The sequence below is a fragment of the Mus caroli genome, chromosome 14, assembly GCF_900094665.2.
Source record: "Mus caroli chromosome 14, CAROLI_EIJ_v1.1, whole genome shotgun sequence".
In the NCBI taxonomy this organism is placed as follows: domain Eukaryota; kingdom Metazoa; phylum Chordata; class Mammalia; order Rodentia; family Muridae; genus Mus; species Mus caroli.
Window position 1 is genome coordinate 44,541,042 of NC_034583.1, and position 15,987 is coordinate 44,557,028.

Here is a 15,987-nt window from a genome sequence, read left to right on the forward strand (position 1 = left end):
TAGTGAATGGATCACAGGGCCCCCAATGGAGGAGCTGGAGAAAGTACCAAAGGAGCTGAAGGGATCCGCAACCCTATGGGTGGAACAACATTATGAACTAACCAGTACCCGGGAGCTCTTGACTCTAGCTGCATATGTATCAAAAGATGGCCTAGTCGGCCATCACTGGAAAGAGATGGACATTGCAAACTTTATATGCCCCAGTGTAGGGGAATGCCAGGGCCAAAAAAATGGCAATGGGTATGTAGGGAAGTAGGGGGGAAGGAATGGGGGACTTTTGGGATAGCATTGGAAATGTAATTGAGGAAAAGCTGTAATAAAAAAATGTTTGATGCTCGTTTTGACAAATTACATTCAGATTCTACACAACCTCTCCTGTGTGCATCTGTCTGTCATTTCATCCAACACTTTGCCCACCTGCGACTAGAGACCCTTTCCATGCAGACAAAGGGGCCCAGAGGGTCTGTGGCATTTATTGTACTATTAAACTCACTGCTACTGTTTGTAGACTGAGTGTTTTTAGAATGTGTGCAATAGCCTATATAATTTACAGGTACGGCATAGTGGAAGGTTATCTGGAAACTGTGCTCATGTTTTAATTCTTGTATATGTATATATCATATTTATTATTTTAATAATCAATATAGAATATATAAATATGTAATATATTATTTTGTATATTTATATGTTTACTATAATAACCCCAAGCCTTTATTTTGGGAGCTTGCTTTTTCTTCGTTGCTTCTTTACTGAAGAAACCCCAGTCCTTCCTTGTAATATAAGGCTTTAGCACTCTCCTTCCCCATCTCTCTATTTTCACACTTCTTCAGAGTTATATTTCCTTGGCGGACTGAAACTTGCCTTTCAGAAAACTTGGTATTGCAACAGACCGTGGTGTCTATTTTATATATTTAAAACTGCAATTCCTTGCCCCCTTCTCTCTCCTATTTTTTTTTCTAACAGGGTTTCCCTTTTGGGGTCTAAGTCTCATTAATGAAAGAAGCTTGTTGTCTCAGTTTCTCCCTGGAATTCCATGAATTGCTCCACACCAAGCATCTAAGCTCTCTGATAATGTGGATTCACAGGGTGGGGGTGGGGTCTGCTTCCCTATTTGATACAGTACTTGGAAAATAGGTAATATGTGGACCTGGGATCCTTAACAGATACCCATGTATTAGGAGAGGGAAGATCCCAGTTTAGACGTTTCATCCGATCTTTTTTGGAATTTAGGGTTTTGTGGTTTATCTTCTGGAGCATATTTCAGGCCACAGCATGCTAGCTAATAAAAAAGAGTTTGCTTAGTGATATGACTGTTCCTGAGTCTGTGAGTGTTGGATGTCTACAGTAGCTGACCTCCCCCTGGGGCTGACCCACAGGGACGGGGAAAGAAGAGCATGAGTGAATCTACCTGTCCTGTAGTTGCTTTATGATGCCCTAATGGATTAGCCCGTACCAAACATTTAATGTGAAACCCAGACTGCTACACTCAGAGGGTGGGTGCCCCTCCCCCCCACTTCCTACTCCTCTACTTCCTTTTGCTTTGGGGCTTTGCAATTTGAAAGGATGGTGCTCCCCTAGCAGTTGCTGCCCTGCTATTGGCTGTTCTCTGGGGAGCATACCCAGATGAGGGAAAGCAAGAGTGGTTGTTGCCTGGCAGTGGCTTCTGAGTCTCCTCCTTGGTTCGTATTCTGGTCTAAGCTCAGACTCACCAAAGAATCTGGAATCTGGGCCTGTGCTTAAAAGAGAATATGAAGCAGGTGGCAAAAGTGACTGTGCTCCTGATCTTGGGTGAGTTCTTTTTGGACTAAGAGGAATTAGGACCGGGGCTTTTGAATGTTGAACCAGGGATCTTCAACTAGGCAGGCCAACTGCCCTTTATCCAAGATGCCCAGGAAAACTTTGTGGTGTTATTCATCGCTGGCCTTTCCTCAGCCTTTATGTGAAGCATGTGTTGGGGTTGGGAAAGGTATTTACGGTCACTGTTCACTCACATCCATGCAAGGGAGGGAGACAGTAGCTGCTACCACTGTACCTGTGATCCTGGCATCCTTTGAATTAGAGGAAAGGATAATTTTAATCTGAATCACAAATGGAAAGTAAATTGGATATCTGTAAGCAGGAAGAGTAAGGGGTAGGCTCGACTGAGAAACAGCTGTGTGAACTGCAGAGGGATTCTAATCATGTTGTTTCAGGATAGGAATGAGGAATGTGTTTGTTCCTACAGTCTCGTGGAGCCTTGCCAAGACCACCCAGCCCCCCTCCATGGAGGCCTATGAAGGGCAAGAAGTGAATGTGTCCTGCAGCCATACAAACATTGCTACAAGCGAGTACATCTACTGGTACCGGCAGGTCCCCCCCCAGGGACCACAGTTTATCATTCAAGGATATAAGGACTATGTGGCAAATGAAGTGGCATCTCTGTTTATCTCTGCTGACCGGAAGCTCAGCACTCTGAGCCTGCCCTGGGTTTCCCTGAGAGACGCTGCTGTGTATTACTGCATTGTGACTGACACACAGTGAGACAGCTGGCTCTGCACCTGTGCAGTATCCTGTGGTGGGGTAGGTGGAAGTACAGACACAGTGCTCTGCAAAGTTCCACTGCATTTTTATTTTTAGAAGGTGTAAGCGTGCATTCTTATGTTACCTACGTTTTTGTTACCTAGTTTAAAATTCATTCAATTTCATATAGGCATTTCAGTTTTGACAGTGTTAAATTTAAAAAGTAAGAGGGCAGGGGATGGAGAAATGGTTCAGTGGTTAAGACCACTTTTTTGCTCAGTCCAGTGGTTGGCTGAGTGCATCCACCTTTGTATTTGTCAGGTACTTGCAGAGCCTCTCAGGAGACAGCTATATCAGGCTCCTGTCAGAAAGCACTTGTTAGCATCCACAACTGGGTTTGGTATCTGTATATGGGATGGATCCCCAGGTAGGGCAGTCTCTGGATGGCCTTTCCTTCAGTCTTTGCTCACATTTTGTCTCTGTATCATCTCCCATGGGTGTTTTGTTCTCCCTTCTAAGAAGGACCAAAGTATCCACACTTTGGTCTTCCTTTTTCTTGAGCTTCATGTGGTCTGTGAGCACAGGGTTCCCAATGGAGGAGCTAGAGAAAGGACTCAAGGAGCTGAAGGGGTTTGCAGCCCCATAGGAGGAACAACAATATGAACCAACCAGTACCCCCAGAGCTCCCAGGGACTAAACCACCAACCAAAGAGTACGCATGGAGGGACCCATGGTTCCAGCTGCACATGTAGCAGATGATAGTCTTGTTAGACATCAATGGGAGGAGTGGTCCTTGGTTCTGTGAAGGCTTGATGCCCCAGTGTAGGGAAATGCCAGAACAGTGAAGTGGGAGTGGGTGAGATAGTGAGCAGGGCGAGGGGGGATGGGATAGGGGATTCTTGGAGGGTAAAAGAGGAAAGGGGATAAAATTTGATATGTAAATAAAGAATATATCTAAAAAAAAAAAAAAAAGAGCACATTTTGCTACAGCCACTGCCCACATCCCTGGAGACCTGTTGCCAGAGCAACCAGGTGAGATGCCCAAGCCTTAAGCCCTTTCCCCCTGCATCCCCTGGCAAGCCCAGTACCCTCTTTGCTCCTTCTTTTGGTATGTCTCTAACTTCAATCCCAGAGGCCTGCAGCTATGAGGGACCGCTGGCCCCTCTAGGCAAACCCAGCAGCAGACAGCTTTGCTCTGGCCCCTCTGCACTTCATTTTCCAGACCATAGTTCTGCCTGCTTCCTTGGAAGCCTGCTGCCACCAGGGTCAACCAGCTTTCCCTGCAATCCCAGAGGCCTGCTGACAGCAGGAACTGCTAGGCTTCCCAACACAAGGAACAACCAATGGGTAAAGGAGAGCCTAAGAAAACAATCAACAAAAGCCAAGGTAATAAGGCATCACCAGTACCCAGTTATCCTACTACAGCAAGCCCTGGATATACTAACACACCTGAGGCCAAAGAAAATGACTTTAAATCTAACCTTATGAAGATGATAGAAGCCTTTAAAGAGGAAATGATAAATCCCTTAAAGAAATACAGGAACACGCAATCAAATAATAATGAATAAATATAAGAAATTACAGGGAAATACAATCAAACAGGTGAAGAAAATGGATAAAACTGCCTAAGACCTAAAAACAGAAATAGAAGCAATAAGGAAAACACAAACTGAGGCAGTTCTGGAGATGGAAAACCTAGGGAAGAGAACCGAAACTACAGACTCAGGCAGCACCAACAGAATATAAGAGATAGAAGAGAGAATCTCAGGCTTAGAAGATATGGAAAATGCTGAAGCTAAAACGTTTCTAACATAAAATATCCAAGAAATTTAGGACACTACAAAAAGACCAAACCTAAGAATCATAGGAGTAGAAGACTCCCAGTTTAAAGGCCCAGAAAATACCTTCAGCAAAACCACAGAAGGAAATTTCCCTAACCTAAAGAAAGAGATGCCTATAAACATACAAGAAGCTTAAAGAACACCAAAGAGATTGTACCAGAAAAGAAAATCCTCCTGCCACACAATAATCAAAACACTAAATGTACAGAACAAAGGAAAGAATATTAAAAGTCACAAGGGATTAAAGGCTAAGTAACATATAAAGACGGATCAACTAGAATTCTCAGAACTTCTCAAAAGAGACTTTCAAAGTCTGAAGAACCTGGACAGATGTCTTACAGTCTCTGAGAGATCACAGATGCCAGCCCAGACTACTATATCCAGCAAATCTTTCAATCACCATAGGTGGAGAAAATAAGGTATTCATAACAAAACCAAATTTAAACAATATCTTTCCACTAACCCACCCTACAGAGGATACCAGAAGAAAAACTCCAACACAAGGAGATTAATTACACCCAAGAACATAGGAAATAATAACCCCATACCAGCAAACCAAAGGAAGGAAAGCATGCACGTATGCACCCCCAACTCATTGTCATAAAATAAAAATAAATAAAAAGTCAGAATATATGACTATCTATAGGGTCTCTCCAGCTGGTGCTGACATTCTCACATGGCAGCTCACATCCCCAAGAACACAGAAGTAGGATTTCTCCCATAAGGTGGCAGGTCTCTCTTCCTGCATCCTATTGGGTGTCTGCATCACAAAAAACACAGGCATATAGGGGAGGGGATCACCCAGGCTATAAATATCAGAAAGCAGGAACTAATAGGGGTCACTGCCACAAGACTATTACAATAGGTATTTTAGGAGGACCTAGAGAACTACGATAGAAAGGTGGAAACAGGAAACAAAACGAAGCAGTGTGTGGTGTGCATGCATATAATCCCAGCACTAGGGAGGTAAAAGCAGGAGAATTGTAACTTCAATTTTTTTAAATCTTGTATTTAACGATGGTTCTTAAACACTTTGAACTCTCTTGTAACACCCCTCCCCACTGAGGTAGTGGAAAAGAAAGGATACAGGAGTTGGGGTGGGGGAAGTTGGACCTGTTTAAAAAGGTTCTTTGGAGCAACTCCCGTCTGTGTTGTCTGGAAATCAGCAGTTCAGTTCACAGGTTAGCAGGCAGTGGCAGCTCAACCCACGCAAACACTCCATGAATACATCAGCAGTCCAGTTCAGTAGAGTTGGGTTAGCATCAGTGGTGACACAACCTAGCAAAGACAGCCAGGCCTCAGTCTCAGAGGGACTGGCAGGAACACCAGGAGAAGTTCTCTGCTGTGCCTCTCTCAGGGAACTGAAGGTTAGCGATGCTGTGAGATCCACAAGCCTCACACAGCTAACTGTACCAGCAAGCCAAGCTGTCTCCTTCACTCTGTGAAGTCCTATTTATACCCTCCAAACATCACGTGTCCTCCATGAGCCTTGCCTCAGCACATGCATCCAATCAGCCTGAGTCTGCAGAAGTAGCAAGAAACTGCAGCACACCACCAGAAGTTTTTTGCTGTGTTTCTCTCTAACAAATACAGCTCAACTACACAATGTAAGGTGAACCAATACATTTGTGTCATTAGCAAAGAATCCTTTATCACGTGTTCCTTCATGTGCTTGCTTTAGCAGAACAGCCTCTCTTCTGTGTCTGCTTTAGCAAAACATTCCTTCACGAGTTTGCCTTAGCCTTTCACACCTGTGTCCACTTTAACTAAATGTTCCTTCACGTGTTTGCCCCAGCAAAACACCATCCAAATGACTTTCCAAAGAACCTGTCAGTTTTTATTTCACAAAATCATGAATTTGAGGACAGCTTTAGTGTCACAGAAAAACTATCTGAAAAACAAACAGATACAATTCACTCAAATGTCAATACCAGCAGATAGCTATAATTTATGATTTTGCATTTATATTTTTATAATTTACCTACATTATATGAGATTGTTAATTATGTATATGTAATGATGTGACAATATGTGAACAGAGATTTACTCTTCTGAATTTTTTATTAATTTATTTTCTTGGATATTACATTCTGACCAGTTTCCCCTCCCTTCTCTCCTTCCAGTTCCTTCTCTCCCTCCTCTTCCCTCCCCCATATACTTCTCCATATCTTCTCAGAAAAGGACAGGTCTCCCAGGCATATCTACCAAACACAGCATATGAACTTGCAATCTGACTAGGTGTTATCCCTCATATGAAGCCTGGATGAGGTGTCCCCAGTAGGAGGATAAAAGTCCCCAAAGCAGGCAAAAATGTCAGGGACAGTCTCGGCTCCCCTTGTTAGGAGTCCCACATGAACATAAGCTACACAACTATGACATATATGTAGAAGGCCTAGGTTAGACCTATGCAGGCTCCCCAATTGTCAGTTCATGCTCAGTGAGCCCCTATGAATCCAGAGGATTGTGGATTCTGAAGGGTTTTCTTGTGGCGTCTTTCACCCTCTGATTCCTACAATCCTTCCTCTTCTTCTTCCACAGGATTCACTGAGTTCTGCCTAATGTTTGGCTCTAGGTCTCAGCATCTGATTCTATCAGCTGCTGGATGGAGTCTTTCTGATGGTGATTATGCTAGGCTTCTGTCTATGAGTGTAGTAGAATTCATTAGGAATAATTTTTTTTTACCTTTTTTTCTTTTTGTCTGGCAAGTTTTGGTTCTATCCAAGGTCCCTGGCCATCCGGCTTCTGGTTTCTGGTACAGTGTCAAGGCCAGTGTCAAGGGTGGACTTCTTCTCATGGCACGAGTCTCAAGCTGGACCAATTATTGTTTAGCCACTCCCACAAGTGGGAGTACCACCCTTACCCCAGTACATCATGCTGGCAGGACAAATTGTAGGTCAAAGGTTTTGTAGCTGGGTTGATGACCCTATCCCTCCATTAGAAGTTTTGCATGGTTATAGGAGATAATTGGTTCTGGCTTATGCCCTATGACTAGGAGTCTTAACTAGGGTCACCCTAATAGTTTCCTGGGAGTTTCCATTGCTCTAGGTTTCTACTCTGCCACCTCCGAATTTCCTTTCAATTCTAGTTCTCTCCCAGTACTCTCCCTCCCAACTCCTGTAACATAGTCTTTACTGTTCCTGTCTCTACCCACTACCAGTCTATTTGAAATATATATTCGATTTCTCCTTTTTCTACTCTTATTATGCTTAGGTTTGGTCTTTTTATAGTGTCTCAGATTTCCAGGATGTTTCTTGTCAGAAACTTTTTAGATTCAACATTTTCTTTGACCAACGAATCTATTTCTTTTGTCATATCTTCAATGCATTCTCTTCCATCTCCTATATTCTGTTGGTGATGCTTGGATCTGGGGTTCCTGTTCGTTCACCTTGACTTTTATTTTCCTAAATTCCCTTAGTTTGTGCTTTTAAAAATTGCTTCTATTTTCTTTGGTTTTCTTTAAAGGATTTGTTAATTTCCTCCTTTAGGACCTCAATCATCTTCATAAAGTTGATTTTAAGTTCATTTTCTTTTGCTTTTGTTGTGTTGGAATAATCAGGGCTAGCTGCAGTAGGATAGCTGGGTTCTGGTGGTGACATTTTTCCTGGCTGTTGTTTTCTTCTTTTTTCTTATCCTGGCCTTTTGATATCTGGGTCTGGGGTACTTAAAGGTCTATGTACTGAGTTTGCTTTTGCTGGATGGGTATTTTGGTGCTTGGTTTCTGTTTCTTCTCTGATCTTCTGGTCTGTGTGGTCTCTGATAGAGCAGGAAGACTCCTGGTGGTGTGGGACTGAAGGTAGAGTGGACAGCAGCTGAGAGAGTTGGGTAGTTTGGTGGTCTGATGTCTTACCTGTACTTCTTCTGGTCTGCTTGGTCTCTGGTAGAGCGTTGAGTCTAGGCACCTCTTGGAGACTAGGGCACTGCAAATAGGAGGGCATGGGACTAGGGAGAGGATGGGAGGATGGTGAAAGAGTGAGAGAGTAGGGAAATTTTGGGGTAAGGTGGGAGTGCAGTATACCTGGACTTCTCCCAGTCTGTGAGGTCTCTATTAGAAGGAGGTGTGAACTGAGATTTAAAGACCATTTTGTGTCTTTCTGTTACAAGGGCATTGAACTGGGGGCTTTTGCATATGCTGGCCAAGATTTCCTAAGTCTTGAGTGTCAGTCTTGGAAGAGTTAGATAATGTCTTGCTCTTCATTTATATTGAAGGTATTCTTTAAACTACTGGAGATGCTTAGCTTGGTCAATTATTTATGAAGTAATTTTAAAAACAGATGGCTGGAGGATCATGTGGAAGGCAACAGCTTCAAGCAGGTCAGAGGCAGCACTTTGAGAAGAAGTATCAATACCATCACATGGATTTGGTCTGAGTGTTTTATTTTATAATGCACTAAAAGGCTTGTCTTTCTTATTGCACAGATGTAACATGGCTAAACAAACCTTCTTTACTTGGGTGTGTCCATGTATGTTGGAAGGAAAGATGGTTTGACTGGAGGAATGGTAAGATTTCCCTCCCTTCCTCTGTCTCTTCCTTCCTCCCTCCTTCATTTTCCCTCCCTCCCTCCCTCCCTCCCTTCTTTCTTTCCCCTTCCCTTCCTCTTTCTCTTCCTTCCTTTCCTTTTTCTCTCTGTCCCTCCCTTCCTTCTTCTTGACATAGCATCTTACTATGCAGGCTGGTCTGGAACTTGCTATATAAATAACCCAGGACAACCTTCCACTCCATCCTGTCTGCCTTAGTTTCCTGTCTGGTGGAGTAACAGACACAAACCACTATAACCAACCAGTATGCAACTTTTTAAATAATTTGAGACTGTACCTGTGAACTATGAGATTCAACTAAATTTAAAGTAGGAGTCAGAGGAAAGTTAACCAGCAATGTTAGAAACAGCTGAGCTGTGTTCTGGCTCTCTTTCACAGAGTTGGTTCTAGCTTATTATTATATATAAAACATTATTAATATACTAAGTAGTAGAAGTATAAGCTCTGTGATTAGGGTTTTAGGATCCCTCTGTCCCTTCCTCACCTCTCTCTCTCTCTCTCTCTCCCCTTTCTTTTATATCTGTCCCTGCTGCCAGACTTATTTCTATCTTTATACTTCTCCTCCATTTTCTGTCTTGGTCCTCTCCCTACCTCTTTCCATTTTCTGTTTTTGCCTAAAACTTGCTATGTAAATGGGGCTGGCCTTGAATTTGTGACCACTCTTTTGCCTCTGCTTTTAAAGTACTGGAATTACAACCACCACCCCAGCCTCCACTTCTAATTTAGTTCCTTTTTTTAAGTAAAAAAAAAAAAAATCAATCCTTGTGGTTGCTTGAATGAGAATGGCTCTCATAGGCTCATATATTTAAACACTTGGTTCCCAGTTATAGCTAGTTCTCAGTTAGTTGGAGGTGTTTTGAGAAGTATTAGGAGGTGTGGCCTTATTGGAGGAGGTGTGTCACTAGGGGCAGACTTTGAGGTTTCAAAAGCCCAAGTTAGGCACCATCTAGCCTTCTTTCTGCCTCCTACTTGTGGATAAGTTGTAAACTTCCAGCTACTGCTCCAGAGTCATACTCTGCCTGCCTGCTGCCATGTTTCTCTCCATGACTGTCATAGACTCACTCTCTGAAGCTGTAATCAAGCCCTCTCCCAATTAAATCCTTTCTTTTATAAGTTGTCTTGGTCATGATGTCTTATTACAGCAATAGAAAAGTAACTAAGACAACACTGATTATAATAGTGGGTTTCATTTTGACAGTCCATACATGTATATAATGTGTTTTGCTCATGATCATTCTCTTGTTGCCATCCCTCCAACTGATCCCCTTCTTATGCCCCTCTACTCTCTATTCTTCTTTCTCTCTCTCTCTCTCTCTCTTCCTTTCTTGATTCAGTGTCTTTTATTGGGATTGCTTACAGAATTATGAGTAAGAGATTATTTGCAGGAGCATGAACATGAACTATCAGGGGCTGAATTATTGAAGAAAATATTTCTCGCAGCCATCAACTGCCTATAAATCCTCAGGTAGGGCCCCATGAATCCCTTCCCCTCCATGGTTGGATGTTGACAGGCCTCAATCTCGTGCAGAGAATCAGAGCAGCTGTGAGTTGAAGAGTCCCACACCACATCATGCCCAGAAGATAGCGTCCCAGCAAGCTGCATTCTGTTGATAAGGTCTTTTATTCTTTCTACCCAGTCTTCTGTGATATTATGTGAGCCTGAGAAGGAGTAATATCAATGTCCCCCTCATGGTGGTATGTTGCATGTAGTTTTAAAAAGCTACCACCTCTGCCAGGAATTGGACCACACTTTGGCCCCTCCTGGCTTCCCTTTTGTGCTACTAGCCCCCATCTAGCTTCCCTGAATTGTCAGATAAAACACAAACACACGTTTTTTTTGTTATTTTAGAATTTGTCTTCTTGGCACAATTGCTGGGCACAGATATCTCCTACCTTGCCACACCCACTCAGTGCCCTTACTAATTTATTATCTTCATCTCTCTACTTTTCCTAAATGTCAGTGGCTAGTCCCACCTAGCCTCTGCCAAATTCCTTGGCCACCTGCCTTTAGTGGAGGCTACAACCCCAGCTCTCCCGGAGACCTCACAAGGTTGCTGTGTTCTCCTGTTCCAAAACATGGTAGAAAGCCCTCTCTTCTCTGTGTCTGCCTTCTCCTCCTAGGACCCGGAAGTCCTATCTATACCTTCTGCCCAGCAATTGACCCCTGGCCTTCTTTACTGACAAATCAGAATTAATTGGGGAACAGGATGTTAGAATGAGAACCTGCCCTTACAGTGGTAGTTTCTGATGTCACTGCTTTGGTCAGTGTTGGGTCTATGTACTATCAACATTCAAAGAAAAGAAAAGAAAAGAAAAAAGAAAAGAAAAAAGAAAAGGAAAAGAAAGAAAAGAGCTTCAGGGGATAAGTATAATCTTCTAGATGGCAACTTGGTGTGTGCACCATACCCCTGTTCAGCTTGACTTAATTTTGAGTTCATAGAAGTTCATCCTCATGTTCAGCCTCCTTCTTTGAATCAACCCACTGAAAGGACATTGGAGTAGCAATTTTGAAACCTCAGTAAAAATCGGACTAGAGTTTTAGGTTTGGATTCTGAATTGGTAGAGAACCAGCCATCAGTAGGGGAATCTTTGTAATAGACCTTCACACACACACACACACACACACACACACACACACACACACACACACACAGAGCTGGAAGAAACATGTAGTTGTTTATAGTCTATCAATTATTGGCCTAATATTTTATGTCGTCTTTGCAATAAAAGTAAGCCACATATCCATAACCTCAGGGTATTAATGACTTCTCTATTACTTCGTCAAGTAATTTTTACAGAAGAAAGAGTTTACAGAAGAAAGAGTTCCTTTGGAGTTTGCATCTGCCCATGTTGGCAGAGTGGAGGAACCAGGCACTAGGCAGTTAAAACAGCAGCTGAGAGTTCACATCTTGAATCACACACAAGAAGCAGAGGACAAACTGGGGGTGTTTCATGGCTTTTTGTGAGAGGGCAAGACTGAAGAGGTTCCTATACCTTGTATTCTTGCTGAGTCCTTTTTAAGTTTAACTAGAATTTGATTTCCTTGATGGAGAATTCTGTGGAAAGTTACATAGCTCTATTCTAGGAACCCAAGATCAAAATGTCCTAGCTAAGTTATCTGTTAAATTACCTGATTGCACTTAACCCCCTTCAGCTAACTACTTAGCTTCTGTTAAAATGCTTACTTTTGACAAGCTACCTTGAAGCTGCTGAGCAAAATTCGAGGACATGGTTTCTGCTTTAGAAAACCCTTTGCTATAGATACTCCACAGTATATTTAGGATCTGAAGACCTGGGAATAGTACCATATATCTGGAAAAAAGACTTTGAATTGGCTATAAACTGTGTCCCATCTTTTGTGGGATCCCCATAATATTTTGAAACCCCAAATCCTGCTCACAGGGATATACTTCCTCCAGAAAAGTCACCCCCTTTAAGTCTCCTAAATAGCTACCAACCAGGGATCAAGGATTTAAATGCTTGAGACTATTCAGGGATGTTTTGTTCCAATTATCACACTTAGATAATCTATTGTTGGAGAGGAACAATTTCAAAATCATGTTAGATTTCTCATCACATTCTAAAGGCTAACTTTCTGGTTGGAGGGAACTATTGTTATTAACACTTGCAACTGTACTTGTATTCTATTGCTGTGATAAAAGCCATGACCAAAAACTAGTCATGAGAGGAAAATATCTATTTCAGCTCAACTTCAAGGTCGTATGTAGTCCATCATTGTGGGAACTTATGGCAGGAACTGATTCAGAGACCAGATAGGAGTTCTGATTACTGATTTTCTACTCATGGCTTGCTTAATATGACTTCTTATATAACCCACTAGCTACTACCTGCCACGTGGTGGCCCCACCCACAGTGATCTGGGCTCTCCCACATCAAGACAATGCCCCAAGATATGTGGACATGCCAGTCTGATTTTCTCAGTTGAAGTTCTCTCTTCTCAAATGTTCATGGCTTGTGTTGTGTTGACAAAAAAACCTAACCAGTACAGTAACTTAGCCACTTTTATTAAAGGATAGTCCACAACACTGCTTATTTTTTGGGATTGGGAAAACACCAGAGATTGAAGGAGCAAAGCCTGCAATATCACATGTATGACATACTTTGTGAGTCTCTGTCCCTCGGTCCAATATTTGAGCTTAAGTTCTTTTTCCATAGGTGGTATTTTCCTCTGTGAGAGCTGAATAAAGATTATCTGATACCCAGCTGGTTGCTACTGTTACAATCTAAAAGTAGGATGAGGAAGAAGACGTTTCCTTTCATTTGCTTAGCAGACTAAATGATACCAGTTCCCTGATCGCAAGCAGGCTAATCCTGTTGTTCAGTAAGCATGGAAAACACCCAGATTTCCTGAAAGATCTGGACAGTGTGCAGAGAACATGCAATGCAATTCTGTATCTTTTCACCGTGTTTGTTCTCTGTTACACGATGCCAATTTTGATATTGGACGCACTTGGAACTTACTTCATTGACTTACTATTTAGTGTGTCTGAATGTCTTGGAGGTACAGGATCAAAGAGGACTGGAGCAGCTGGTGCAGCAGGAAGAAGCTGACCACAAGGGGGCAGAGCATCTCCGTTCCTGCAAACTGACAAAGGGATTTTTTGCTTGCCTGTTTTAAGAGCAGCCTGCAGTCAGCAGCCCTCTGTGCAGACAGCTGAAGTAGCCTCAGTTCTGTGGAGGACAGAGGAGGTGAGTTGATCACAGAGGCATCTTGTCTGGCTGAAGGCCAGAGTTTGGAGAGAGAGCAATGAAGACAGTGACTGGACCTTTGTTCCTGTGCTTCTGGCTGCAGCTGAACTGTGAGTGAGAGCTTTTGGGGAACAAGGTGTTTGTCACTGTTCATTATCAGTCTGTGGAGCAGACTGGACGTCTCCAGAATGTCTGAAATCACTGTAGGAAGGAAAGCAAAGTCTGGAGAACGGCAGCCTGATGGTCTTCTGCTGTTTCCTTTTGCACAGGTGTGAGCAGAGGGGAGCAGGTGGAGCAGCGCCCTCCTCACCTGAGTGTCCGGGAGGGAGACAGCGCCGTTATCATCTGCACCTACACAGACCCTAACAGTTATTACTTCTTCTGGTACAAGCAAGAGCCGGGAGCAGGTCTTCAGTTGCTTATTAGTGTTCTTTCAAATGTGGGCAGAAAAGAAGAACAAGGACTCACTCTCATACTGAACAAGACAGACAAACATCTCTCTCTGAACATCACAGCTGCCCGTCCTGAGGACTCAGCCGTGTACTTCTGCGCAGCCAGTGCACAGTGCTCCCCAGGCACCTGCAGTCTGCACATAAACCTGAGACTGGAGACAGGGGGCACAACTTTAAGAAAATGTTTGAAGTAGCTTCTTCCACTTCGTATTTTAAGTATATGAACTTCTAAAATATCCAGAAAGTTAGCTTCAATTGGACCTGAGAAATTTTGAAGAGACTTTTTACTGAGAATGAATTTCTTTTTTAAAATGTAAACTTTTATTATTTTATGTATATGAGTAGTTTGGCTGCATATGTCTGTCACTTGTGTGCTTAGTGCTGGCTGAGGCCAGAATAGGGCATGGGATCCTTTGGAACTGGAGTTACAGATGGTTGTAAGATGTCATGTGGGCTCTGGAAATCAGATCGGGTCTTTTGGAAGAGCAGCCAATGCTTTTTAAACCTTAGCCATCTTTTATTCTTTAATGATGTTTGTTAAATATTCCTTTTATTCTATTTTGAAGGCCAGGTGACTAAAGTACAATAAATGATAAGCTACTGTGCATTACATGACAATAACAGTCATATAAAGCTCAGGATAGATAAATTTGGGGCTCTCTTGGTTTTTCTTTTATTTATTTGTATTTTTGAGTCAGAGTCTCACCATGTAGCCATATTTGGCCTAGAACTTGCTGCTATGTAGACCATACTGGCCTCAAACTTATAGAGATCCATCTGCCTTTGCTTCCCAAGTGTTGGAACTAAAGTTGCCAGGCACTTATTATATACTATTTAAAAAATCTTTATTTTTGATAATTGCATGCATGTATACGATGTGTCTTAGTCATATCCACTCCATTCCCCCATTTTTGTCCCCTACCCCCAATGCCTAACACATTTTCCTCCTATTTTCATGTCTTCTCCTTTTATTTGGTTACCTTCTCTGCCAATTAGTGTTGTCTGCTGGAAAGGTGACTGATGTTGACTAGATCTTGTGCAGGAGACCATAAATCCAGTAATTTCACAAGTGCATTGGCCAGGTCATGTCCAGAAGACAACACTTCATAGCACTTTCCCATGTCCTCTGGCTCTTACACGCTTTCCGTTCCCTCCTCTTAGATGTTCCCTGAGCCTTGGGCAGCAGTTGATATAGATGTCATATTTAGGGATGAGAACTCTCAGTACTTTGACCAGCTAATGGTATCTGTATTAATTCCTGTCTATTGCAGAAGCTGCTTTGGTCAAGGCTAAGAGCAGCACTAATTTATAGATACAAACATAAATATTTAGAAGGGACTTTGACATGTCCATTTAGTTAGACAAAAGTAGTAGATTACCCACCCCTTAGGGCTATGACCAGGTTTAAAATAATAGGCAGGAATTCTCTCTCTATTGTGAAGCAAGTTTCAGATCTAGTTAGAAGGTTGTTGGTTACCCCCAGTCTTCATGCCACTATTGCACCATGGACCCTTTTTACTGGCAAGTTGATATTGTAACATTCAAGGTTCACTGCTAGGTCATGCACATGTACTACAGATGTCTTTTCTCCCCCAGATTTATTTCTTTCTGCTCTGCAGGCAAAGTGTATCGTGTCTTTAGCAGTGGTATCTCACTATGAAGATATATGGTGGGTGTGATGGTTATTATTATTATTTGATCACCTTTGTACAAACTGCAGTCATCTGGGAAGAGTAACCACAATTCAGATGATGCCTTCACCACATTACCCCATTTTCTTGATTAATGATTGATATTGGAGGGTCCAACCCACTTTGGCTAGTAGCAACCCTGGGAAGATGGTCCTAAGTTGTATTAAACAAACAAGCCAAGTGAGCACAGTGAGCAAGCCAGTCTGTAATATTCCTGCACGGCCTCTAATTCCTGCCACCATGTTTCTTTCTGTCTTG

The 15,987-nt window shown here is 42.5% G+C and overlaps 2 gene segments (V, D, J or C); both read left to right on the forward strand.

Moving 5' to 3' along the window:
* The first annotated feature begins 1,748 nt into the window (after window positions 1-1,748).
* On the forward strand, window positions 1,749-2,520 carry LOC110309719. The segment is given in 2 exon segments: window positions 1,749-1,788; window positions 2,225-2,520. Coding segments are annotated over 2 exon segments (336 nt in total).
* Window positions 2,521-13,644: 11,124 nt separating this feature from the next.
* On the forward strand, window positions 13,645-14,232 carry LOC110309720. The segment is given in 2 exon segments: window positions 13,645-13,696; window positions 13,856-14,232. Coding segments are annotated over 2 exon segments (429 nt in total).
* The last annotated feature ends 1,755 nt before the right edge of the window (window positions 14,233-15,987 follow it).